This window comes from Corvus cornix, chromosome 2, assembly GCF_000738735.6.
Source record: "Corvus cornix cornix isolate S_Up_H32 chromosome 2, ASM73873v5, whole genome shotgun sequence".
NCBI lineage: Eukaryota > Metazoa > Chordata > Aves > Passeriformes > Corvidae > Corvus > Corvus cornix.
The window spans coordinates 117584939-117611010 of NC_046333.1; the positions used below are offsets into that span (position 1 = coordinate 117584939).

Below are 26072 nucleotides of genomic sequence, written 5' to 3' on the forward strand. Positions count from 1 at the left end.
AGGAATCAGTTTGTGCCATGTGATATTTTATGCCAAAGCTCGTATCAAACAATTTTAGTTTGTTAAACTTGGACGTTGAACTAACTCTCTAACTTCTCCAGGTCCTTGTGAGTTCTGAACATGTATCTTCCTTAGTCATGGAAGGAGAGCTCCATCTGGTTTAATTTCTGTCTTCTTTTGGAGCCTGCATTAAAACACAGGTTTAGAGGGCTTTAAAGAGTCATAAAAGAGATGTATTTCATAAGAATAGAGGATTGTTCCTTGGCCAGAAGGAGGATGACATTCATCTACTAGAGGCTCTAAATACTGTTTTACTGTTTACCTTACAGGGATTTCAGTTCTTCTTATGCCTCGCAGGCTGGGTGCCCATCTCAGCCTCTCTTCCCACACAGTCAGACTCTTCATGCTGGCGATGGGTTGGGTACAGATCCTGCAGCAAATGTTCCCAGCTTTTTCTTTTTCTCTCATTTTTCTCTCTTTGCTTTTTTTAAACTGGATACCATAGTCTTCAGAATCTAGGAGGTCTCTAGGGCTGTCAGCTTCATTGTTATCAAGCTACCTCCTTCTCTGTTACCTCCTTACCTTGCCTATTATGCCTTGGGAATTCAAAGCAGTGGTAAACATGTTCATTTCTAATTACTGTTAGTTAGTCAGTAAGTACTTCACCATTTCTTAAACCTGAGCATTGAGGAAGCCTGTAAAAGCACAGAGATTTACTGGATGTGTTCAAATGTACAAGTAAATGAAAAAAAACAACATTACAATTACGAGAATTTGGAGATGTGAAGGGATATAATGGTGTGGCAAATGAAAACTTTCTTTTGGGCTTAATCCACCATGTATGCAGCTTGATATAATTATACAGAAGACAATTGTAATTTGCTTTTCCATTCTTTCTAGTATCTTTTGACATGGACTTTTTCATTCATATTAAGATAAAAATCTTTAAAGGTCTTTAACCTATAACCCCCTCTTACACTGTCTTTTGCTTTATGTGGGCTGGCATTTAAATGAAACAACCAAGGGAGTCTTAAATGCCATTATATGCATGTTCATTCCAGCTGTTTGCAAGATTTTAGAGGTCAAGCAGCCAAGGGGCTTGCCTTTAGTGTTTTGGGATCAGTTACAACTTCATTGGAGGGTTGAAATTCAATCTTAAATCACTCTGCTGTAATGAGTTGGCGCTATGGGGTTTTATTACAATAGCTGGCTTCTTCCCTATCATGGCTACACATAGACTTGGGTATTCACCTGGACAAGTGAATGCAGATCATTAAAAATCTAATGAGAGTTTCTTCCGTGGTCAGATGATTCCTTTAACTGTCACCAAAGCTCTAAGAAGTGATCTAAGTCAAAGTTAAATGTTTAATTGTGACACAGGCTACACTCACCTTTGGTAATGAAGCCTCTGTTGAAAGATAGTAACTGCATTTTTATGGTGTCTGTTTGGTACAGATGTAACTGTCAGCCTCGGGTATATCACCCTGGCACCCGTTGTGCGCTCAGAACTGGGACTATTTGATGCCACCCTTTATATCACTGCAGTCAGGTCACCCTGCAGAATAAACATTAACAAACTTTTCTTCTCATGCTGATGAGATTCTTAAATAATTTGCTGTTGCCTTTCTGAGCCAGATCCTGCAGCCTTAATGCAGTCATGACTTCTTTTTACTCTGTGTGAGCTTTTTCAGAGACAGAACTGGAGGGCTGGGCTGGTGAAATATATAATGACATCATATCAAATCCATCACTCAAATTCTCCCTGCACATCACCGATGTAGTTGCAAGGCTTTTGTAGTACACAAAATTAGGAAAACACTTTTCTGTTAAGAATTATCTTTGTTTTGTGCCTGATATTAAATAGTGATAATAAATATATGTATATATTTGTTAAAATGTGGAGAAAAGAATCTTTTCAGCATCTTCTAATTACATTTATAGATTTTAAAGATCTGGAAATTACTAGCTCTCCTTCTTATACTAGGGTCCAAATTCTCTGATGAAATCAACTTTGCCATTCATTTAGTGGGGTCTTTTGGTTCTGAGATGTTAGAGCTTTCAAAATAACTTATATAAGCTATTATATATAACTTAACTTAGAAATACTTAGTACACCAGATGACGGGATATACCCCAGGCTTCTTTAAAAGTAACTTAAATTTCTTATTGGCTTTCAAAATCATTGAATATATACCGGCTCCTTACCTGTCTTTTTTCATAAGCGTTTATTAAAGAACAACTGGTGAAGTATTGATGAGTGAAACTTTTTTTCTCCTCAGAAAAAAAAAAAAAGTTTTGTTAAAATACCGTGTCTTCAGCAATATTATGTGCTATCACTACCATCACCCTCCACTGAACTCGTTCACCAAAGCAGTTACCAGGACGATGGAAAGACCTTTACTTAGTTCTGAGTATTTTCCGTATGAGTTGAACAGCTGAATAAGAATAGCATTCACTGTTGAAAAGCAGCACAGGCTCTCTTAAAAAGACAACATATTTCTTATCGAACCTGCCTTTCTTTTCTTTCTTTTTATGCTTTGGCCTTCACTAATCTTGGCTATTGCTCTTTTATTGAGCTCCTTCAGCACATATATTACTTTTGCGTTATATTCAATTTAAACTTACTCAAGTGACAGCCAATTACCTATCTGTCTGACCAAGACTGCAAAGGCACTTTTGATCATCAGAGTTAGCTTTCTGACAAGTAATTGTCAGAGAAGAAAAAAAGTTTCTCTTTTGCTCCATTAAACTGAACTTACTATAAATATTCATGATTTACTCAGAATCTTTCCTGACATTCAATAACCTCCATGACACGTGGTCTTATAAATGTATTTAGTGAGCTGTTATAAGCGATTACCATCTTAAAATCACCCAAAAGCTAGTATTTCACCTGGACAAGTGAATGCAGATCATTAAAAATCTAATGAGACTTTCTTCTGTGGTCAGATGATTCCTTTAACTGTCACCAAAGCTCTGAAGAAGTGATCTAAGTCAAAGTTAAATGTTTAATTGTGACACAGGCTACACTCACCTTTGGTAATGAAACCTCTGTTGCAAGATAGTAAGTTGCAGATAAGGAGGCTGTAATATTTAGCTGAGGAACACTAACTTGCTAAATAGCATTCTTCAGCTGAGAGTGATCATCTGACACCTCCCTTCCACTTCAGGTTTAAATGCTCTCCCTTGCTTTAAAAACCTGGCATTTCTCTCGGTTAAATCTTATCTTCCTTTCTACTGAAGTCCAGCTTGTCAGTAAAAGTCTGAAATCACAGCAGGAGTGTAAAATTTGTATAAAAAGTGGTTTATGCATTACCATCAGTCTTTAATGCAACTTATTTATTTATTTAATTATTTATTTTAACCTTCTTCTTTCATCACCTTTTGATTTCCTGTTAGAAATCCTGGATTTTAGCATGTGGTAAGTCAACCTTCTACTCTCCAAAGCTGAGGTTTTATCCAGAGTAGTTTAGCAGCTTTTTGATGTCTTTTCCCCTTAAATTAGAAAGTGCGTATTTTCCAAATGTGAATATTGAGCATTTGCCCCAAGGTTTTACAAAAATATTTTCTCAGTGGAACATCTGTCAAGGAAAAAGAAATACACACCTAAGAGCACTAAGAAATGTGAAGACAGGCTTTAAGTCAAATGTGGCTAGTGCTAAGAGTGACCTTGATCCAGGGTCTTGTCTATTCCAGCTGAATGTGCAGGCTGCAAGGTGGTGTAGGAGGCTCCCACTGCTCCTCTCCTGCCTTGCCACTGCCCTCTTCCTTGTGTTGGTGTGTAGCTTTTTGGGAGTGCCCACCAATCTGGGCACAAGAGAAGAAAGGGAGAAGGGAAGGAAAGAAGGAAGGAGGGAGAGGAGACGAGGAGAGGCGATGGGAGGATGGGTTGTGAGGAAAAGGTGGTTGCACTGCTGAGCTTAGCAAAAATATCCTGGAGCTTCAGAACAGAGGGCGCTTAAAGCTCCAGGTGGAGTTTCTTTGGAGGAGGCTTGGGAACCACTTCAGTTTTTAACAGCTGCATCTGCCAAACTGGACTAAACTGTAATCCAGCACAGCACATTGGAACCAGTGGTAATGGTAAAAAGAACAACAGTCCTCAGAGATTCATTGTGTCCAGGAAACTCCTCCTGAAGCCACCAGTTAAATTTTTGACCATAAGATGTGAAGAAAACATCTTTGTCCTTAGGAGCAGTAGTTAGTATAGATGATGAGCTGTGTCCTGGAACTTCTCCAGTGATAGTTATTAGCAGCATCGGCCAACTCTTGAGTCTTACATACATAATTCAAATGTTTCAGATAATTCCTAACTTGAATTAAGAAAATGAATGCTAGGAACTGTAATTTTTTGATTCACCATTTTTTGTATACTAGTTTAATTTTTGAAAGCTGAGTCCATTTGTAACAATGACAGTGTCCATTTGAGAAGTCATAAGATTTTTTCTCTTTTTTTCCCTAGCTTGTAAAATTGTTTTTATTTCAAAAAGGATTTCAAAGATATATGGTTTTACAGCTCTCCAGTTATTACATATTTATTTCTATGATTTTTGCTAGATTTCTTGAATACAAGTTTGTTAGATAACAAACTTTTCTGGTTATTAAAAGTTCTAGGGATTGTCTTACATGACAGATTGAAGCAACTTTTTACTATCAAATGCAGAGTAGATTATACCCCAGTTTTGTAAATTTAGTAATTTATAGGGTATCAAATTTGCAGCTGTATCATTAACCTTTTATTTTTACATTTAGCTTTTTTATAGTCTGCTGTTTATATGAAGCCCCTTTTAGGTCTTTTCTTGTATGAAATGATCTGTTACATATGAAAACTCTTGATTCAGTGACTTCTCTTATGGATTTGGATCTATTTATTAATCTCAAACCAACATGTTATTTGCAAAACTTTTCCATTAAGATATAAAACTGTTTTTTGTGATGTTTCCGACAGAAGAGGAAATTGAGTTTTAACATGTATTTGGAAAGTTGACTTTGTAACTCTGCTGTGGTGTTTCATCACTCCGACAGCTTCTGACATATATTTTGAAGTACAACAGGACCTGAGAATTTAGAGAAAGGGTTTAATCCATAGGGCACTCTGTTGAAGCCTTCTCTCAAAAATGTTTTTGGATTTAGCCATTGACTAGGAACATCTTGGTGATTTCCTTCTGCAGATCCTATGCGGCATTGCTGATTGCTGCCTTTTGTTTTGCTACTCCTTTGCCTTTTGAAACACTAATGCTACAGTTTCACTATTTTTTCTGTTCAGGAGGTTCCGATTGTGCTGCACATCTGGTTGATCCTTCTAGGTGAAGAAGCTCAGAATTAAAACAGATTAGTTCACCTAAAGTTTTTGCTGCTCTTGATAAAAAAGAGCTTGAGCATGGCTTGAAAGAGAAAGTTCACCCTGAGTGACTTTATTGCAGCCCCATCTTGCAGCTTAGTACCTTCTCCTCGTACTCTGCAGGAAGTGGGAAGTGGGAAATGTTTGGAAGACTTAGTGAAACAAAGAGGCAAAAACCCAAGACTTCAATAAAGGAAGTGCTACAGTCCCACTAGGGCATTTTACTGCTGGTCCTGGTCTCCCAAGTCATGCACTTTACATTACAAGATTGTCAGTGATGATGATGACTAAATAACAAAGCACTTCCTTGCCAGCAGTAATAAGAAATATCATGTATCCTTTTCCAAGTGTTGTTGTGATAAGAAAATGTTATTTCCCATCAACTTTGATAGATTTTTATAAGTTCTCATTAAAATATTTCATTCAACTGGACATAGGTTTGGTTAAAAACATACACCTGGTATTTAAGTTGCCAAAACAAACCCTCCTCTTTTATTTGCAAGAAAGGTTTGGGTTTTCATTCCACTTCTATGTTACTCATTTAAAAAAAAAAGAGTTTCAAACAACAATTTATTATGGACACTCCTAAACTTTGTTGTCTTAGTTGTCAAGACAAGTAGTGGAGGTGCAGCCTCTCCCAGCTAGTGAGGGAACTGGTATGACAGTAAACCCCCAGAACACCTCAGTCACATCGACCATACCTCAGCTCCAGCCTTGAGCTCCGCTGCCCTACTAAATTGCTATCTGTCTTTTAGCAATGGGAAAAGTTGAGCCAGCTTATTTTGGAAACCTGTCCCTTCCCTTTAAGTTTCAGATTTTTAAGCTGTTTTCAGAAGAATCTGAAAATGGTGATGAAATTAGAAATTCGTGTGGGAAAATTTCTGTTGAGAAAAAAATTCTTGTTGAGAAAAACAGCCTCCTTATAATCAAATTGTTTCTGGTATAACATTTTGAGGTGCTCACATGCACATAACTCCACGTGAAACCATCTTTCACAGAATCTAGGCTAGTTTGGTGGCCACTGATGGCTACAGGGATTTTGGATTTGGGCAAACATTGGCAGTATGGGCTCTTCATATCTGTGCAAAACCAGCTTTTAAATGTGCCTAGCTGCCTGTTTCCTTCCCTTTATTCTGATTATTTCTGTCCAATCAATTACCCAAATCACAGCCTGTGTTAGGGATTGCTTTTTCAATTGCACAGAGATAAAAACTTTGTGGCGGTCACTGCTTCTTGGGGGCTCTGTTGGGTGAAATATTAGACATAAGAACACCAGCGCTCAGATGTTTCCCCTATTCAGTCCATATTGCTCATGGCATAAAGAAAACAGAACTTAGCATTTCCTCTGCCATGATCATGAATTATAAGGTTTTTAACTTCTGCCTGCACTGCCTGCAAGGTGTTATAATTTAGAACAGAGTAGCAATTTGAGGAGGAAAGACATGCCTCCTACCTCTTTCTTTTCTTTAGATTCCCCTCAACCCCCGCACCACCCCTGCTAATGTATTCTGTGGGCTTTAGGGATGAGACAAATTACTCTGTGCTGGTGACAAGAGCAAAATAAATGAGACTTAGCTGTGCAGGAAGGTCTCTCTGCATAGCCTGATGGTGAAAACACTTCTTAGTGGGGAAGGAGTGGTACTGTATGCTTGGCATCCTGCTTCCAGGGCTCCTTCAGTGGTTTCATGCTGTCACTGTATATAAAATAAAGAGCGAGCCCTGCAGGCAAGAAACACAAGCAGCTCTCCCAGTTTTGTATAAGTGCCATAAGCAATAGACTGTAGACTCACGTTTCTGCTTGTGCTCTGTTTTTGGCTCATGAAATACAAATTTTTATTTTTTTGCCTGTGACACAGCTTCAAAGAGAAGCTCTTTCCCTTGGTATCCTAATGGATAGGAAGTGGGAGGAGAGGAATGAATAACTCAGCAGGCAGCAGGAGAAGAAATTGAACTTTATTTTTCTGTGTTTGTGGTGGGTGCCTTAGCCACAGTAATCCAAGGAAAGACTAATAATTTTTTTTATGTGTAACTCTGTCTATGGTGACTATACACATGTGCACCTTTGGGAATATACTTGTGGCCACTGTGCTATTTTGTGGGAGCCCAGACCTGCCTGATGGATGTACTCAGAACTTGCTCGGCAGATATCAGGCAGATGCACGTGAAGGCAAACTTTTTATCTGATCCAGTTTAGGCATGAGTTGAACACCAAGCCTTTTAGCATGAGTCTGGTGGCAAAGTGTCGCAGCAGGGATTACTGCAACAAGCGTATTTCAAACCAGGAGTCCCGTGGAAACGAAGTATATATGGACAGATTTGTGGTAGATGTTTCAGAGATGTTTATTTCTCCAGCTGCATGGCCGGGGCTCCGCTCAGGAACCCCGCAGTCACGGGACCCGAGGGTCCTTGGCCACCCTGGGGAACACAAACCAACCAATGGGGAATGAGACTGACCAGGGGCAGGGAAACCCCGTGTGTCCCCCCCAGGGCCCCTCTCCCAGGGCTCCATGGCAGGGGGAGGGCCCCAACACAAAGTGTAATGGTTGTGTTCATTTATGCTCCAATATTACGTTTTTCAGGCATTTAAGGTGCTGATCTGAAAATTTATCCCAACAGTGAGTTTAAGAAGGGACAGATACTAAACAGGTTCATTCATATCTGTGCTGCAGTATCCATATCTGTACTGCAGGCTTTTGTCTTTCAGATAGCTCTAGGTGTTTCAAAGCAACATAAAATTGCATAAAGGCATCCATGTCTTTCAGTGACCCACCAGTGTGAAGTGAATGTCCTCAATACCCACTCTGGGCAAGCTCCCTGCTCCCTATACCAGCACATTCTCATGTGCCTAGGGAAGAAGCCAGGCAGTGACATTGTGGATGTTAGTGACCCATTAGACTTTTCTGCCACGTTAACCAGGGTTATTGTGACCACTGGTCCTCCCAAAGAGTTCACCCATGGCCAAGGGCTGTTTTGAGTAGGTAAGTATATGGTTTGCACACAGCTGCCCTGTTTCAGAGCCAAGGACACTTTAATGGAGAGAATCCTAAGCCAGCTGCCTTCAGTGCTGGGAGTGTAATAGGACACACTCAGTTTATTGGTGCAGGTGAAGACCAAAGCTGCAGGAGAGTTTCAGTGAATGTCAGGGCAGAGGTAGCACTAAGCAAATCCTACTCTGATTTGACAGCTCCATCCTCTGCTTGCTTGGTAATGTCAGGGCTCCAGGAAGAAGACACATTGTCTCTGAAAACTGGTGGTCTGTGAATTTTTTAGCTGTTTTGATGACCCAGAAGATTTCCATTTGTAATGGGAATGAAAAAGTGTCTGGCTCTGGTCATGGATGTCATAAATGCCTTCCTATGTGATACAGGACTCTCAGCATGTTGTTAGACCATAAACTGTAAATTCTGCCTGTGCCAAGAGCTTTCAAAACTCTTCACTTACCATCTTTCACATGGGATTTGGGGTGCCCTTGTACAGTACTGTGTGATTTTTCATTTATATATTCTGGGCCTGATCTTCAGCTGATAAAAGTCAGTATAACTTCACTGATTTCAAAGGAGCTGCACCAACCTGATGATTCAATTTTTGTTCATTTCATTGTTTAGATTTATCATATTTATTAACCTCAGCATAGAGAATGTGGTTTTCATGTCTGCTGTAAGGAAGGCTTTTGTACAGAAAAAATGGATTCTACTCTCCGTGACACTTAGCCCCATCTTGTAGGTGAAGATTGAATCTGCCTACAATGTGTAAAATGAAATGGTTTATGTGAAATACCCAGATACGATAATACTTTGGTTGGTATTCATAGAGCCATGCTTGCTCCATCTGTCTCAGTTATAAATATTGTAAGTGCATATTTCAGTAAATTTTAGGGTTTGTAACAATGTAGTAAAATCAAGTAGATGTTAATAAATTCTAGCAAGCACAGAAACTCAGTTGTTTCTCAGTGGGCTTCTATTTAGCTGCTCAAGAATATCTTGCTACAGCTGCAAAAATATTGAACTAAATTTAAACTTCGACAAATATGCTGCTAATAAAGTTGATTCTTCTATGTTTAGAACAGTGGACTGGATTGTCAAAAATGAGTAGCAAATGTATTTGCAGTAGAATTTTATATCTGGCTTTTTGTTTTTTCTTTTTTTGCCTAGTGTTCAGAAATGCAGATTTACATAAGAATCCCATGCTGCTGCACGGATGAAGGTTGAAGTTTCTTAGCTTCCTCCTTTTCCACACCCAACTAAATCCAGACCCAAAATACCATGAGGACAGTGGGACAAGAGCTATTAGGCTGCCACCATTTCTTTCTGATTTGTAGTTGCACAAAAGTAATGTAACAGCTTTTGAAGAGCACAGATGGCTCATTTGGCTGTTGGTTTTGAAGAAGTTTGCTCTGAGGTCTTCCAACATTTTCTGCTGCCTTTCACCCCCTGAGCCTACATCTGTGCCTTGGGTAGTGAGGAGCTCCCAGCATTCTTCCTTACTTCCTGCATAAGGAACTCCTGGCATCATAGTGGCCATGTCTGGGACTCATCTGGGCCTGCTCTGCTCTTTTGGGCTTTTAGGAATGGACTGAGGAACTTGCAGTCGAGTCTAGTTGAGACTAAATCTAACAAAACGGACATGTCGAATGGAGGGAGCATGATGGTATTTCAGAAGCAATAGCAAGGTTTGCATAGCTTTGCTCACTCACTGGTGAAGCCTGGTGCAAATAAGAAAATGTCAAGTGTTCTGTCCAACCCATAATTAAAAAGTGTTCCGTTTCTGTGTTTTCTTACAGCTGGCAGCATTAGAGAGACAAATCTTTGACTTCCTTGGTTTCCAGTGGGCTCCTATCCTTGGCAATTTTCTACAAATAATAGTTGTCATTTTGGGTTTGTTTGGAACCATCCAATTTAGGCCTCGATATATAGTCGTGGTAAGTCTCATTTATTTTATATATATATTTTTTTGTTTTGTTTTGTTTTGCAATTGGTTTTAAAACCTGTCATATTGCAAAGCAGAATTTTCTTGGTTTCAAAACACCAGATGGTATTTTTGTAGAAACTGTAGAGGTCTTCATGTCTTTTTGCAAATTTAGGACTACTAAGTGGGTTTTTTGAGATTTTGTACGTTATCAGAAACAGGTTATCTGGAGAAAGTGCTGCCAAAACTATCACTATGGTACAAGTCAATTAGACTATGTGTAAATAAATAAATGAAATACAAATTTTTGTTCTTTTTGCAGCAGACAAGCAGATTTGATGGCGTTTAAAAAAAATATTTGCAATGGTCAAGTTATATTTAGCTACATCTTTCTCTTAATCAGGGAGAAGCAAGGATTGTAGAAATTTCTTTGGTCCTGTGACCCATGGGTTCCAAAGAAGTCTTCTTCTTACTTACATGTAATTTTGTCAAGACCTGTATTTTTGGCTTTGACCCTGAATTATTGTAAATTCTCTCTGATGCATGTAACTTGAAGCTTCACAGTTTTTTTCCCACGTTCTCAATATAGCCAGGAATAAAAAGAAATTTCAAAGCTGTGAAGTAAACTGCCAACAAAAAAAATCTCTGTTCCTCCCCTGTGTTCTCTCCTGAATGGATGAATATTATGTCTTTACCTGGTAATGGCTGTATTTGGAACATTGTGGTTGTGTTGTCAGTAATGGATTTTAAGAGGCTAACGTTATCTTTCTTTTTCCTCACAGAGGAATGAAATAAATGTCGACTGGGGAAAACTCATTAAACAAATACTTAAAAAGCTTCATCTTTTCCAGTCAAGCCTGGAATTCTGTAATTCTTTGTCATGTGAACAAAGTATGCATCCAAGGTTATACTCATGTTAGCTAAGCTTACAAGCAGACTATAATGAATTGAAAGTGGATTTATATAAAAAATAACACTTTTGTCTATTATCTGTGGTTGAAGAACTGGGCATCCGGGTATTGATGACTCGCCTTTCTGCTTCATGCACTCCATTTTATACATAAGAAGTGAGTGTAAGCATCTGTAAAATTATGTGGGAAATTCATATCTGAAGTGCAACACTGCAAAATTTTTTGCCCCTCAGGTTCAGTACTCTGCTCAATGATGCAAGCTCTGTTTTAATTATCAAATTAAATGCAACAGATGTTGACTGTTTCTAGATCTTTTCCAATGTAATTGAACATTTTAGGCTATATGAAAGTTGTCTTAAAGTAGAGGTAGAAAACTCATAATTAAAGAAAGAAACACCTCCTCAGCAAGATGCTTTATGCTGATTTAACTGAACTCATATTCTGATTTATCTTTAAGCATATATTTAAGAGCTCTAGCTACAGCTGATGCCGATACTCATTAGTGGGGAAGATCAAGGCTTTAGAGCCCAGCTGGTCAGAGCATGGTGTTAATAATGTCGTAAGTCGCAGGTTCGATCCCTGTACGGGCCGTTCACTGAGGAGCTGGACTCAATGATTCTTGTGTGTCCCTTCCAACTCAGAATATTCTGTGATTACCCACTTCTTCATCCCATCACTGCCTCTCTGAGCAATCTGTGATTGTGTCCTTACTAACATAGGGTTTACAGTGAAGTAGGAATAGTTTGAGCCAGATGATGAAGTCTGAAGGGTGCCTGTAACACAAGGTATCTGTAACCAGTCTCACAACTCAACACCAGCAGAAGAGGGTGTCTGTCATGTCTTCCTGTTCCCACTGTTCCCTACTGAACACTTCCCCAGATCCTCACCCCCACTTCTGGCAGGAGTTAACTGGACCTGTCAGTAAGTTCCATTTCTAAGCTGTCAGGAAACCAACCTGGCAAGAAGTAGAGAGTTTTTAGCTAAACTGGTAACCTGAATCCAGTCTGCGAGGTTCCCAATGGTTACCAGGGCTGGCATAAGGCAGGGACTGGGACTGCACGTTTATGAGCAGCAGCGTGGAGGTGGAGGGGAAAGGAGGAGTTGCAAGACTTTTCTTGTTGCTAGCTCCAAACTTGTCAGTTCAGCCTTGTCCTCAGGTTGAATTCAGTGGATACCTCAAGGCAGCATAAGCAATACTGCCTTTGCTCAGCTGCTGCCTTCAGTCCCTGTGCTGTTCCTCTGTTTGCACCAGCACGGGCACCAGTTCAGCCACTTGGTAAACTGTCAAACCAGAACAGATCCAGGTGAAAAGCAATTACTTTCTTTACTGGTGTTAATTAAGTGTAGGTCAGCTCTTTTATGTGTTTTGCTTGTTCCAGCAGAAGGGAAGAGATGGGAGAGGGGAAGTGGGAAAAAGTCACCAGAGGAAGGAGAGAAGTGCATGGAGTGCAGGATTGCAGCAGTGCAGGATTGCAGCAGCTTAAAGTCCTTGTTGAGCTGTAGCCTGAGGATCTTCCAGGCTACACCCAACACATGCTCCCCAGAAACCGTGCTACCCAGAGCTCTCCCAACCACAGCTTAGCTTTGTCCACTGTCCTCAAAAGCCCCAGAAGGAGTCAGTGGTACTGAAAGTAAAGACCCCTACCAGTGCCAGCTGCATACTGGCTGTATTCACTAAGGCAGAAGTGATGGTCCGCCTGTTACAGCAGTAAACTTTTACTGCTAACTTTAAATATAAAGTCTGTTTAATGCAAATTTTCAGTAGAATCCTGAACTTCAGTATTAAACACAATGCAGAGAGATTCTTACCCAGACTCTGAGTAGTGAATTAGGCTTCAAATTCATTGAGAAGCTTCATGGCCTTCCATGTCCATAGCTGCACTTTCAGCCACATCTAAGCCCCTGGATTTGTTAGTGGTTGGTGTCCCAAGAATTTGGTACTGTGTCTATATAAATACTGTGGCTGAATAAATATTTTGGTCATGCTTTTATGTACTCTGATTGATGAAACTTCTGATTTAACCCAGTTTAGCTGGAAAAGTAACTAACTGCTTCAAGAAAATTATGTTTAGTATCAATTGTCTTTTCCATAAGACTTCCCTGGAAATCAACTCAACTAGTGCAGATGATCCCATCACAATATAAAAAAATTGAAGTAAAGAGAGAATCATGTCAGGTACAATGGTTTACTTCTGTAAACTGTGTCCACAAAATTATTCTGGCACATGTGAGCACAAATTGTTCTCATGATAATCTGTCATACTCTGGTGGTGATCTTGACTTCATCTGACCAGCTCTAGAGTCATTGTTTAACCTCAAGAGAATGTTTTTAATCTGTCTTCCATGCAATGAAGTCTGTGCCTGAAGGTTTCCCTGACAAGTGAAGTTACACAAAAGCTTTCACTTTGTCATCCTATGCTGCGTATGTCATGTTCTGTCTCCTCAAATTTTAATATATGTAAGGAATGGGAAAGTAAGTGAATAAATATAATACATGTAGGGCCATAACTTGAAGCACATCTATACTGCAGTCAAATATGAAACTGCTTCTGCAGGCACAACTGAGCAGGCTTTTGTTGCAGGTATGTAGAGCCAAGGAGTTTAGTGAGGGTTGCAATAGAAAACGATAAACACAATAGCAGTTGCATGCTTCTGACTCTTCCACTGCATTTGAACCCAGGCTGGCCAGTTTATCACGAGGATTTAGTGACCACATAAGCTGCAGCATAAGGATAGCCATTGTAGATTAAAAGTCTGAATAAAGAAATTAGTTTGAGTGATACAAAATTTGCCATGAGAGCTTTCTATCAAAAAAATGCCCCACTATCTAAGAGCTGCCATGCAGTGGCTGATACATGAGGCATCTCTGTGGAATAGAATTGTCATTCCAAGTAGTTAAAGATAGTGGTTCATGTTCACTGTCTACAGTCCTTCAGATACAGGACTATATGGATGGTGATTCTGAAATAAATCTGGAATTTCACTTCCTCATACCTAAAATTCCAAATCCTCAGAGCTTAGGAAACAGAGAGAGGGAGTGACAGCATTGACTCCAAGTGTCCTAATTAGTTTAAATCCAATAATTATTTCTAATAGGTTTTGCATTAATTAGCAATTTAGATAAATGTTGTGAACAATCTGTCCTGTCACTAAGCAGGTGTGCTATTTTCAGTATTTGAATATTTTGTGACTGATTTAAATCAGTGCAAAGTTCCCAGGGGACATAAAAGTGCAGAGCTGATTCCTAATTTTCCCATATTAGCTCATTTGAAACTTACCCAAACATTTGCAAAGAAGAAAGAAGCAGCTGAATTTCAGTTCTAACCATGCTGTTACACTCTTGTCATGAAGCTCCAGAGCTCTTCTGTGATCCATTTCCTTGTTCATGCTTTTCCTTTCTTAATAGATCTTGCTATCACCAGCAAGATTTTCGGGCTGTTAAAATTGATTAATGATGATGACAGGATACTTGTTAAAGTTGAGGATTTTCCCCCTCTCCTACTTCTGATATGGGACTTCAGAAAGCTTCTAAATGATGAGTCATACAGTTAAAACTGCACAAGCCAGGCCCAAAACTGAAAAAAAATGTGTTAATGAATAGTGAGAGATGAAAATAATACACTTAAATAGGGAGAATCTATGGTGGAAATCTCTGCTTTACTTGCCTTAATGTGTTCCATTAAATAATATGTGTATAGACACTGGATAAAGTTGAAAAGCCAGCAGAGAGTTTCTTAAAAAACCCCAAACAAATAAAAAAACAGAACAGCAGAAGAAAGGCTGTATAGGATATTTTATACAGTATTCAAGCAAATGTTATACAGACAGTGAAAACACATGTGAAATATTTAGGCTTCCAAAATTACTCGTTGAATCTCCTTCCTGGTAAGTGTTGTGTTGTTACTGCTCCATTGTGTTGATTTATGTCACTTCCCATGCCATCTTTCATAAATATGCCTAGTAAGGTTCTGCAAGTACTGATGCCAGGTGTTACAGGGGGATGATTTGATGACTCAGTAGTTGCTTCTTTCCCTTGAAGTGTCCCCGAGCCAACATTCATTCCCTCTAATGCCATGACACTGTCAGAGTAGTTGCTGCACTTCAGATTTAAATATACTCTTGAGATAGTTTATTCATTAAAGCTAAACTTATCCCACAATCCTAGTATTATTCAAACTTAGAAATTTTCCTTCTTTTTCTTTTACCAGTTGTTTTTGTGACATTGTGTCCATCCAATGCCAATGTTTTAACTCTAGAAATGTTTATATTTCACTGATACATGAAATGTATCTCTGCATTGGTTTCAATATGACTGTAGAGTCGAAAGAGGTATAGAAATCTCACTGTTGTAGAGAGGCTGGCATTATGAAAGGGGACCTGAAAGGAACCTACTAGGCTAGACAGTAACTTATTAGACATTTAACCTGTAAGGTTCAGTGAGTACTCCCTCCACATTATTTATAAGACTTCAAATACTTCCTCACACCACATAGTATTCAATCTTTAGTGCAAAAGACCAAAAGCAAGCAAAGATTTCGTACACCATGGGGAGAAATAAGTGAAGATATGACCTAGTCCTAGGTCCTTCTACTGGAAGGGATCTCTTACAAAAACATCCAGGTGATTTTAAGTGGTGCATCTTATGGGGTATAAAATAAAAAATACCAACTCTTCTTACTGATTCAACCTACGTGGAAAATTTCTTCTTCATGCCAGATATGGTGAGGGTTGTGACACTGAGTATGAGGCCAGCTGATCTGGGGTGGACAGAATGAGGCTGGCCAAAGAACTAGGCAGGAATCACTGGGTGTGGGGAAGCAAGAGTAAGCAGAATGGCAGCATGGACACGATAATGTTCAGGACACAGAGTGGGCGAAGTTGAGTGGCAGGTCAGATCATGAAACAGTTCAGATACCTTAGGGAAATGAAACATGAGGGTCTGTGTGGACCTGATGTCTCAGACCTTAACCATTCCTGCACTGAGAGAAAATTGCCAGCATACCTGATGTGTCACTTCACACAGAGGATGGCAATTTGGGCTGTTGCTCTGCTAGCAAAAAGAAGAAGTCTGCATCATGGATCTAAAAGTTACACCTTTCTTAGTGACTCAAGCAGGTGCTAATGTGATGCCACATAATGGAAGATTGCTTGGTGGGGTTTTTTTAACCTAGAAGGTATATACCTATAAATTTACGCAATGCATATAATGTCAGAATGTGTTACAAATTTTTCAGAAAGAACCACTCAAAAATTTAGAAAAGTTGCTATTAAAGCCTTTCTGTGCAGTCTTACTGTGATCCTTTTATATATTTGCAGATTCAAACTAGACAGACACCTACTAATTCTTATATTGTTGCCTCAGTTTCAGTAGAAAGGACAAACATTTGGGGGTTTTCTGGTGATCACAGATGTAGAATAGAAACTTGACTTTCAGAAAACAGAAGACACTGGGTCGAATGAGGCATATGCTCTCAAGAAAAAAAGGATTGCTTTTGCTGTGAAGCCTGTGCTGAGTAGCTGAGTTTTATCTCTGCTCTCAACCACTGAAACCTCTTTTGACACAAAGCGAGTCACTTTAACCAAACTTGTCACATGCTTTGTTTTCCCCCTGTGTTCTGGGTTGTTGTCTTGAGACCTCGTGGTCTGATTTGCACAAGTGCTGCATGCTCAGCCACAGGGAGCTGAACACTGAGTTTATAAACTGAGTGTATAACCTCAAGCATTCTGAAAAATGAACTCTTAAGGACGTCAAGTTGGATGCTTATAATGTATGAATACTTCTGAATGTAATCTCTGCATGTATCAGAACATCATTTACATTCTGAGAGCTGTGTCATTCCCTTATAACATAAAATAAATTAGTTAATGTTTGTGCAGCTCTCACACATTACAGCGATGAGCATTTTAGTAAACCTCATGAGGAAATTAATATTCTTTCCTCAGAGCAGGGTCTGAACAACAAGCAGGAAAGAAGTATTGTGCTAGCTGTTCATGAAATGTGTTAGGGGAGGTAAGATCTTTTAAAATGAAAATATATCTGTGATGATTTAATTAATGTTTGCATTATATTGCACAACCGCAAAATAAAAGAGTTAGTTGGCATACACAGCCCAAATTCTGACATTTCCTAATTTTGCTTTCTTGCCTTTGCTATCTTATAATCTTTCCTTAAGTACCTTTGAAACTATGGAAGAAAAAATTTTCTCCTTGCATATCCAAGAAGACAATAACTTCCCTACTTTAAAAAAATATATAGTACTAATTACTGAATATAATGTACTTATTATGTTTACAAAGCAAATGGATCTCAAATTTAAATTTCTGCAACTAGTGCGAGTGTAGGAAGAACCTCTCCATACACAGCAGCTGGGTTTCGAGGGGCACACCTGCTCTGCACATGCACTCCTCTTCCAGTAATCCTCATGGTGGATCAGGAACCAAACCAGTCCTAACTCTGTAAAACAGCAAAGCCTGGCCTGGGAAAGCAGATTCAGACAGTTTTTGCCTGCACAGTACAGAGTTGTCATTGGTGCCCATGGGACAGAATGAGGCCATTAAGAGATTTGGCTTGGCCTGGCAGATCAAATAGAATTCCTTTTGTTGTAATGACAGATTTAGTTCATGGAGAGACAAAAAAATTCTTTCTTAAAAAGGAGAATTCTCCCAAATAGGCTCAATTTTGCTTTTTACATGAAACTAGGATTATATGAGTTGTTCATTAATTTTGAACACTCTGCACGTAATGTTCTGAATATAAATATTAGAAAATCAGTAGTTGATGATGAGCTACTACAAAGTCAACAAATGTAGTAAAATGTGATATACTCTAAGTTAGTCATATGAGTAGTACAGACCTCATATTGCTCACAGGCCACAACAATTTTGTCTATTTTATAATAACTCAGCCTTCAGTTGCCACACTGCCCTTCTCTGTAAGACGGAGGAAATGACCTAGGAATGTTACTCTTGTTTTGTTTATTAATGACCTACTTCTTGGGCCATACCAATTGCCTAACTGCCTACATACCTCAGAAGAAATTATATTAAAGCAGTTGACATTGTGGTGAACAGAAATGGCCCTGTGCAGGGGGGGAGTAATCAAGGAGGGGAAAAATTCAACCCTCTTCACCTGAACCTTTCATTATATGTGACAGGGAGTGGAACAAAGAGGGGAACATAACCTAAAACTGCCCAAGAATGGCAAACTGATGGCACCTATGAAATGCATTGTAGATTAGTATGTGGAGCTTTAATGATTATATTGAAGCAAAACAATAGATACTAACCCTCATCTGACCACAGCTAACTAGAGTTGCAAAAGCTCTTAGCAGCAGTTCTCCACGGTGAAGGTAAAGTGGCAGTGCTGCTGCTCATTGCATTGTTGTGGTGGATGTAGCTCCTGTCTGGCTGCATGGACACTTGGCCCATCAGGATGAAATGCTCCTGAGGTGGAGTGCCTGGAGAGTACACTGGGAATAGAGTACAGCTCTATGTCAGTAAACAGTGCATCTGTAAAGAAATGGTGCCAGTCTGTTGTGCTGACAGTTAAAATGCAAAAGATGATTTAAAGTAGACGAATTAATGTCACGTTCATGCTGTGGGTGGTGTATGAGTTCAGTACAATGCTGGAGAACCCAGAACAGGTATGGATACATTCAACAGTTAAGCAAGCTTTGTAGGACCAGGTTCATGGCAAAAGGCTTGGAGAAGTAGTGAGCTAATTTTAATGTAATTAAACTACGTTTTACTGTGGAAGACTCTCAAGAGATCAGATTTACATGTTACTTTTTGGTTTAAAAAGAGAAAAATCTGGATTACCAGACCAATAGATCTTCTGTTTTGTTTGGTTGTGGGTTTTTTTTCTTGCACCTTTCTTCATAGTATTTAAATGTTATTTCAATAATATTTACTTATTTAAGGTATTGTGCTTATCTGATATTTCCTTTAACAGAGCTAAATTATGATTTTAAAATGACTCAGAGTTGTCCCAAAGCCAGTGTTTAAGTCAGCATTTTGGGCTTAATTGATATCAGTAGGATAGTGTAAAACTGTAAAGAATAAATCTGTTTTATTGGTATTTATTTAGTACAGCAATGAATATTGGATTTGTAATTTCCAGTGGTTCTTAGGGGACTTCTGCAGGGGGAGCTCCTTTTCTGAACTCTCTGTGCTTGGCTGTTCCCAGAAGAACAATGTTTATTGATATCAGTTTTTTATTATTGATCTGCTCAGTATGAAGCTATTTCATCTTCACATTTTATTTTTCTCTCTTTTTTGCTCTCATCCGGCTTTGTGTTTAGTACACAGTGTGGACTGCCCTGTGGGTCACCTGGAATGTTTTCATTATCTGCTTCTATTTGGAAGTAGGCGGGCTTTCTAAGGTAGGTCACTTATCCTTCTTCAGGTTTATGGGAGGGTGTTTTGACAGCAGGACTCTCAGATGTTAGAAGACTGGAACCACAGAGGGAAAATGTGGTTGTTTGAACATACAATTTGATCTTCGGAGTTTCCCGCCAACAAGAACTGTAATGTTTGAACTTCTCCCTGCTAGTAAATAGCCACGGGTTTGAAGTACATAAACGCAATGAATCTGAATTACAGTTGCCTTCTGAAGTACCATCTCCAGGTGAGAGGTGGGAAGGTTTTCTGTTGTAAATTTGAGGTCCTTTTTGATTGTTGAAAAGCAGACAATGTCATTTTGGTTGAATTTTCAAGTGTGTATAAAAAGTGTGAATTTCCAAGAGTGCTTTGAAAGCAGATAAAGAAAATTACCAAGAAGGTGAATGTAATAACTTGTTGAGCAAATTGGTCTCACAGTGAGAATGTTAATTCTTTATAAAAAAGGACAAATGGCAAAGGATGACTTTTGTCACATCAGAGTAAAACTTTCCTTTACATGACACTCAGTGCTCTAGGTCACTAATTCTGTATTCAATCCTCTGATTAGAGCAGAAATGTTTGCTGGAATTATCGAGAGACGTGTGCTCGTTCAGGGTAGCACTTTTGTTAGCGTAGGTTATGTTTAACATTGTATCTGCTGGGAGTTTCATACACCACCTGCTCGTTTTTATCTCTCCAGTTGGACATAGATAATACAGATCTTTGTTTACCACAATCATACTTAAATCAGGCACAGTATGCCCATGGCACATGCTGATCCCAGCATTATTAATAGAATAAATGTCACTGTTTCTGGTTGTAGATCTAGTGATATGAACTGCATCACTGTTAATTCATGCAATGCTTTTGGAGAATGCAGTCCTTTGCAATGTGCTCTGGGAAGACCCTGCTTGAGCAGGGAGGTTGGACCAGATGACCCACTGTGAACCCTCCCAACCTGACCCATTCTGTGATTCTGTGCATTGTGTACTCCCCTCAGTTCAGAGTGGAACATTTATGAGCTATGTACTTGCTAGCATTAAAGGTCCTAGCTTTTGGCTGACAACAAACAGAAAACTGGTGAAACCAATTTAATAAGAAATAAAATCTAATTTACTTGGTGGAAATTCCATTAAAATTAAAGCTTTCAGTGGTAGGTTCCTTTGGTGATAAAATTTCATAATGAAAAGCTGCAACAGTTTATTTTTCCTTCAATATCATGTACCTCATGAGAAGTCACAGGGTTGCTGAGGAAATTAGTGCACTTCATAGAGGATCAAAATAAATGATCCTAATGGTATGTTCTGACTTAAAAATCTATTAAATGAACAGAAGAGCAATACATAGAAATGATGAATAGCCAAATAGTTATTCATTCTCATGATACAAAGAGGTTGTATTCTTTCATTTAGTTGGGTTATGTCTATTTTTGTAGTGACTATTATATTTTATGTATAACTAATATATTTATCTAAGGGCCTAGTAAGTGAAGCAAAGCTTTTAGTCTGACCCTTGAATTTGTTTGCAAGGGATTCTGATCATATCCTCAGCTAAGAGGTTTATAAATCAGCAGTTATGAAGTCCTTAATCTTTCAGTTTCACTTCTGTGTTTCACTTTTTGCTCTTACTTACCATATATGACAAATCACAATGCAGAGAAATAGTAGCAAATATACTACTTGACAATTGACAAAACTCCCTTTTATTAGTGCATACTTCAGCTCATCTCAGCATTTTTGTGGAATTTTTATCTTGTGCTTTATAATTACATTTGAAAAGTAGTTTCTCAACAAGGTGATAGGCACATTATTTCCATGGAGGTTAACTGCTCTTGTAAAAATTATGCCAAAGGGATGAGTATCGAGGCCAACTTAGCAATGATAGAATTAAGAAACTTTTTCAGTACATCATGGTATTTTGGGTCCATTTGTTGGTCTTTCTGAAAATTGTGCTAGATATGATGAGGCCTTCAAGAGACTAAGGTCTTTTTGCCCCATATGCATAAAATCCTGGGTGTTTACAGTTTGATTAGTATGTCACACCAACTTTAATTGGGACCCACATTTTAACCAAGCTGCTAGTTATAAAAAGTCATCATTTCTTCCATTAATATGTTCCTGTGTTGTCAGGCATGATAGAAAAGTGCTGTTCTCAGAGTACATGGTTGTGGTTGGGAAATCAAACACCATGATAAGCTTTCCAAGTGTGGCCGTTTATTCAGCATTCAAAACTTGGCAGGCAATATTTGCTTTTTTTTCTTCCTATTGTTCTGTTTTCTGTTAAAAAAGAAAAAGAAGCTGTGTTTCTGAATGAATACAGATTGATTACAGTTTTAAACTGTTGACATACTATCAGGGAAAATTGTAATGCTGTCTAGCAAGTGACTGATTTCTGCTGGTTTGTTTGTTTTTAAGCACTATCATGTTTGCATTTGCTCTGACCAGAATGAGTTAGCTCTTGGTTAAAGTCCTGTGAGTTTATTAGGTCTTCAATCATGAATGCTTCAGAAAATATAACTTGGTACAATAATAAATGGTAATTTTAATTCAATATCTGTGCATGGAGTATGCATACAATACAGACAGACTTTTCAAATGTCATAATAGAAACCCACCATTGCTGAAATTTTGCTTCAATCTTATTCCTGAAGTGGGGAGGAAGATCTCCCTTGAATATCTGCTGTTTGAAATCTGCCATGAAGTTCCACTGCAGTTAATGAAAAATTTGAATGAGAATAAGAAGGATATAGGTAATTTAGGCCTGTTTACTGTGAAAGTGTGAAACATTTTTCCTTCAATTACTTTCAGTTATAATTTTCTTGGTAAACTAATTTTTTCTTTTTAAGGAATGATTTGATATTTAGTTTAAAGTTTACGGATTTAGTACGCCGAGAACTTTAAACTTTTCTTGATAAGGAGTGATGAAACCAACACTCCCAGTGTCAAATATGATGTATGTGACTTGATCCTTTCCATTCTTTCAGAAAAGAATCTTCATCAGAGTGACTTGAAAATTGTGGCTTTAGTTGAAAACACATTTCTTGTTTTCAAGCAATTAAAAAAAAAAAAGGCTATTTTATGCACATCTACGTACCTGAATTCCCACCAAAGTTTGATTTTAATAATCTGGAGGGCCAAACTGGTCAATCTGAGAGGAGGAAGCTGGTGGAGAGGGGTAAGCTGGGAACTGAAATACTACATATATGACTGTAGGAATGTATGGCATGAAGGATTTCATTTGGGTCTCAGTCCTGGCTGCAATTAATATCATGTTGTTTTGTTACATAACGAGAGAAAAGGCTTCACGGAAGAGCTATCTGTGGAAGCACCCTCCAGTAGCTACACTATGGAGATTAAGGCAATCTCCTGAGAAAAGGATGATATGGGTTCAAGTCATCTCGGGTGCGAAAGGGAAATAAATACAGCTCTCCCACAGCTGGCTGTTGTCAGTGGAAGTCTAATGAGCAACTGTTTCATCTTCAACTGCCTTATAAAAAACATATAGGTCAAGATCCTTTTTCACTTATGTTGCAGATGTGCAAATAAAAATTTAATGGTTTTTGGCGGGCTAAAGAAATTGAACTTGATCAGAAATAAAAGAAATATGTCTATATACACCTTTTTTATTTGCATTAACTTTTTTTTTTCTAATTTTAGCAGCGGTGAAACTGCCCATATGAAATAAATGAAATTTGCCTGTCTTTTTAAATTTACTACTTTTCTGATATTGAAAACATAATTTTTAGTGTTAACCATTCCATATGAGAGAAACAAAGCTGCTATTATAACATGACCTTTTAATTCTCCACTGCAGGATCCCTGATTGCTACATCCATACATGAGCTCATTAGTTGTTTTGAACTCATTCTGTGTCTTGAAATGAAAATAGGTTCTAATTATCATATTCCAGAGTACATGCAATTTAAAGCATCTAGACATAAACACAAACTGTTTTTTTAAGTTTTGTATGTGCTTAAATATGGACCACATAATTTCTAATGTGCATAAGCCAGCCCTCCGTCTGCGGCAATGCATGGTGTTATGTATTCCTGTACAAAGGAGACTTCATCTGTTTAGAGTGCACAGTTAATAATTCTGTTGTTTACATCCCTCCAGTATTTCAGATCCAGTATGAAAATAGCTGTGTCCACTTGTATTTATCATTTGCTATTCCAACTTTTTTTTTTTTGATAGACCAGTTTTCTACTGGTTGTGTTTAATTGTGATTTTCTGGCATTTTGTTAAAACCTCCTGTGTTAAAGCTTTTATTCAGTAAATGTATGGCAGCATTGTGGTACTGTGTACACCTTTCCTGTTGTTTCCTATACCTTACCTAAGCAACTGGCCATCAGTGATGAGCTATTCTCTTTTTCTAGGATATTTCTGCTTGTTCTATATTGCTTTTCCATGGCATGCTTCTTTGGCCTGAACTGTGCCTCATTCTGGATTTAAGTTTTGCTCTCAAAATTGACCTCTGTGTCAATTGACTCTTCTAATTTTTTTGGCCAAGGATTTGCCTGACACATGCTTATATGTTCAATAGGAAACTATTTCTATAGCAGCTTATGTTTATTATCTGGTCCTTAGTTTTGCATATTGCATGAATGTGATCTCTCTAATGTGCCTGTGACACCAACTTCATTAGCCTTGCCCCTGAAGCTGAAGGAAATCTTGCTTATGTCATTTAATGAAACAATATATTTTCATGTATTTTTTTCCCTGGTAATATTTACTTTGGTCGATGGATGTTCAAAGTTTGTAGGGCTCCCATCCAACTTTATTAAGCTGGAGACAGAGCTATAGGCTAAATTATTATATGGATCTGTAGTTGGAGGATAGAATTGTCTGATAAAATTAATTATTTCTTCCATCTGAGGACAAAATGGAGTAATAATTTACTTATTAAAATGCTGAGAGACTGGAAACCTAGGACTCTTTTCCAAACAAAATGTTGCATATCAGAATGAGGGTTAATTATGTGGACTTTATACTGGCTACTTGTGAAATCCAATTTATTCCATCTGGTGCGTGTCAGTCAATCCTTAATTGTTGTGCAATTATAGCTAATCATCTCAAATGGAGTAAGTTAAGCTCAGAACCAATGCTAATTTTTATTAATAGAGATGTTATGGTGTATGCTCGAGCTTGTGTCTTTTTTTTTAATGCGAAATGAGAGCATTGGATGAATTTAGATTAACAATATGAAAGAAAAAGTGATTCTCATTCTAACTTGTGCTGATGCAAGTGAGAAAACAGAGACCATTGTTTTGATTTAATTAGCATCATAATTAGCTCTGTAGAATTGCCCACTCCAAAAAGCTCAGGGACAAAGTTGGTAGCATCAATAAAACTTATATGGAAAATCAATAGATGGAGGATTAAGGATTTCCTTAGTCTAAGAGCAGAGGATAGGTCATTGTACGTCTACTCACATGTAAGTGACTTCTATGTGGAGAAGGATTTTTTTCATATCCACTGGGAAGAAAAGCAACAAATAATTTGCTCAGCATGTGGCAAAGAAGATTTGGTTGGCGGTCAGGAGAAGCTTTTTAATAATATGGACACTGAAGAGGATCTAAAGCTGTTATGAAGCCTTACTAATGGGCAACTCTTCTACTCCACTATTTTGGATCTACAGAAATAAGCCACTGTCAAGATAAAAACCCAAGTGAGTGCCATGGATGGTTTGGGGTAAGAATGTTTAAATTTAAAAAATGAATACAAGTTGAAGACTCAAAACCTCAATTAAGAGTCTTAAACATTTCATCATGACTGTCATTCCAGCTGGGGAGCTTGAGGTGTCTCTGGCTTTTCTCCCCAGAAGGTGTGTAGGGACACAGAAAACAGGGGACTCTACTGAAGTCTCCCGGGAGGCCAACAGCAGGTTTTGGGTGTGCACAGGTGGGGTTTTAGTGTTCAGCTGTGTGACGAGAGGGAGGCAACGCTGTCATTGCTGCTCACTCTTGGTGGAGATTAGATTTCTGTTACAGACAAAACTCGTGTGCTGTCTGTTCTACTGATGGCTTTTCAGCTGAACACAAATCATTGCCTTCACTGAGAGCAAAGCAGGAGTGGTAATAGTGTATTTCTTCGCTGCTCTACATGGTGTATACATTCATGTACAGCTCAGCTGAGAATTTCTTCCCACACACCTCTTATTCATCATCACTTCCTTTTGATCACCATCTCTCTTGGGAGACTACACACCCCTTAACTTCTAATTCTCCTCATGACTGGATGTTCATTTGCTCCAGCTGATGCCATCAGCTGCTACCAGCTGAGATGTGCACAATGACGGATCATGCTGAAGCACTGGATGTAGCTGTAGGCATTCTGCAATTTCTGGACATTACAAATTACTAATTTTATAGCAGTAGTTAAATATAATCTCTTCCAAGCTTATGCACTAGTAAAATTCAACTTGCAGAAATGAAATCTGATTAAAAGGTTGGGTTTGTTTCTTTGAGGTTTGAACCCTCTCACCTTCTCCTCCTTCCTCTACCTTATTACTCCCAAAGGGTTAAAAAAATTGTTGTTTTT

At 38.4% G+C, this 26072-nt stretch overlaps 1 protein-coding gene across 3 annotated transcripts in view; it reads left to right on the forward strand.

The window, feature by feature from the left end:
* Positions 1–26072, forward strand: part of NKAIN3 (sodium/potassium transporting ATPase interacting 3) — a 391690-nt gene that overhangs the window by 163089 nt on the left and 202529 nt on the right. For 2 of the 3 annotated variants that reach the window (XM_039549430.1, XM_039549431.1), the window contains exons 2-3: positions 10119–10256; positions 19455–19535. In XM_039549430.1, the coding sequence (XP_039405364.1) occupies positions 10119–10256; positions 19455–19535 (219 nt within the window). The remainder of the gene's footprint in view (positions 1–10118; positions 10257–19454; positions 19536–26072) is intronic. The other variant, XM_039549432.1, reaches the window with a different exon arrangement.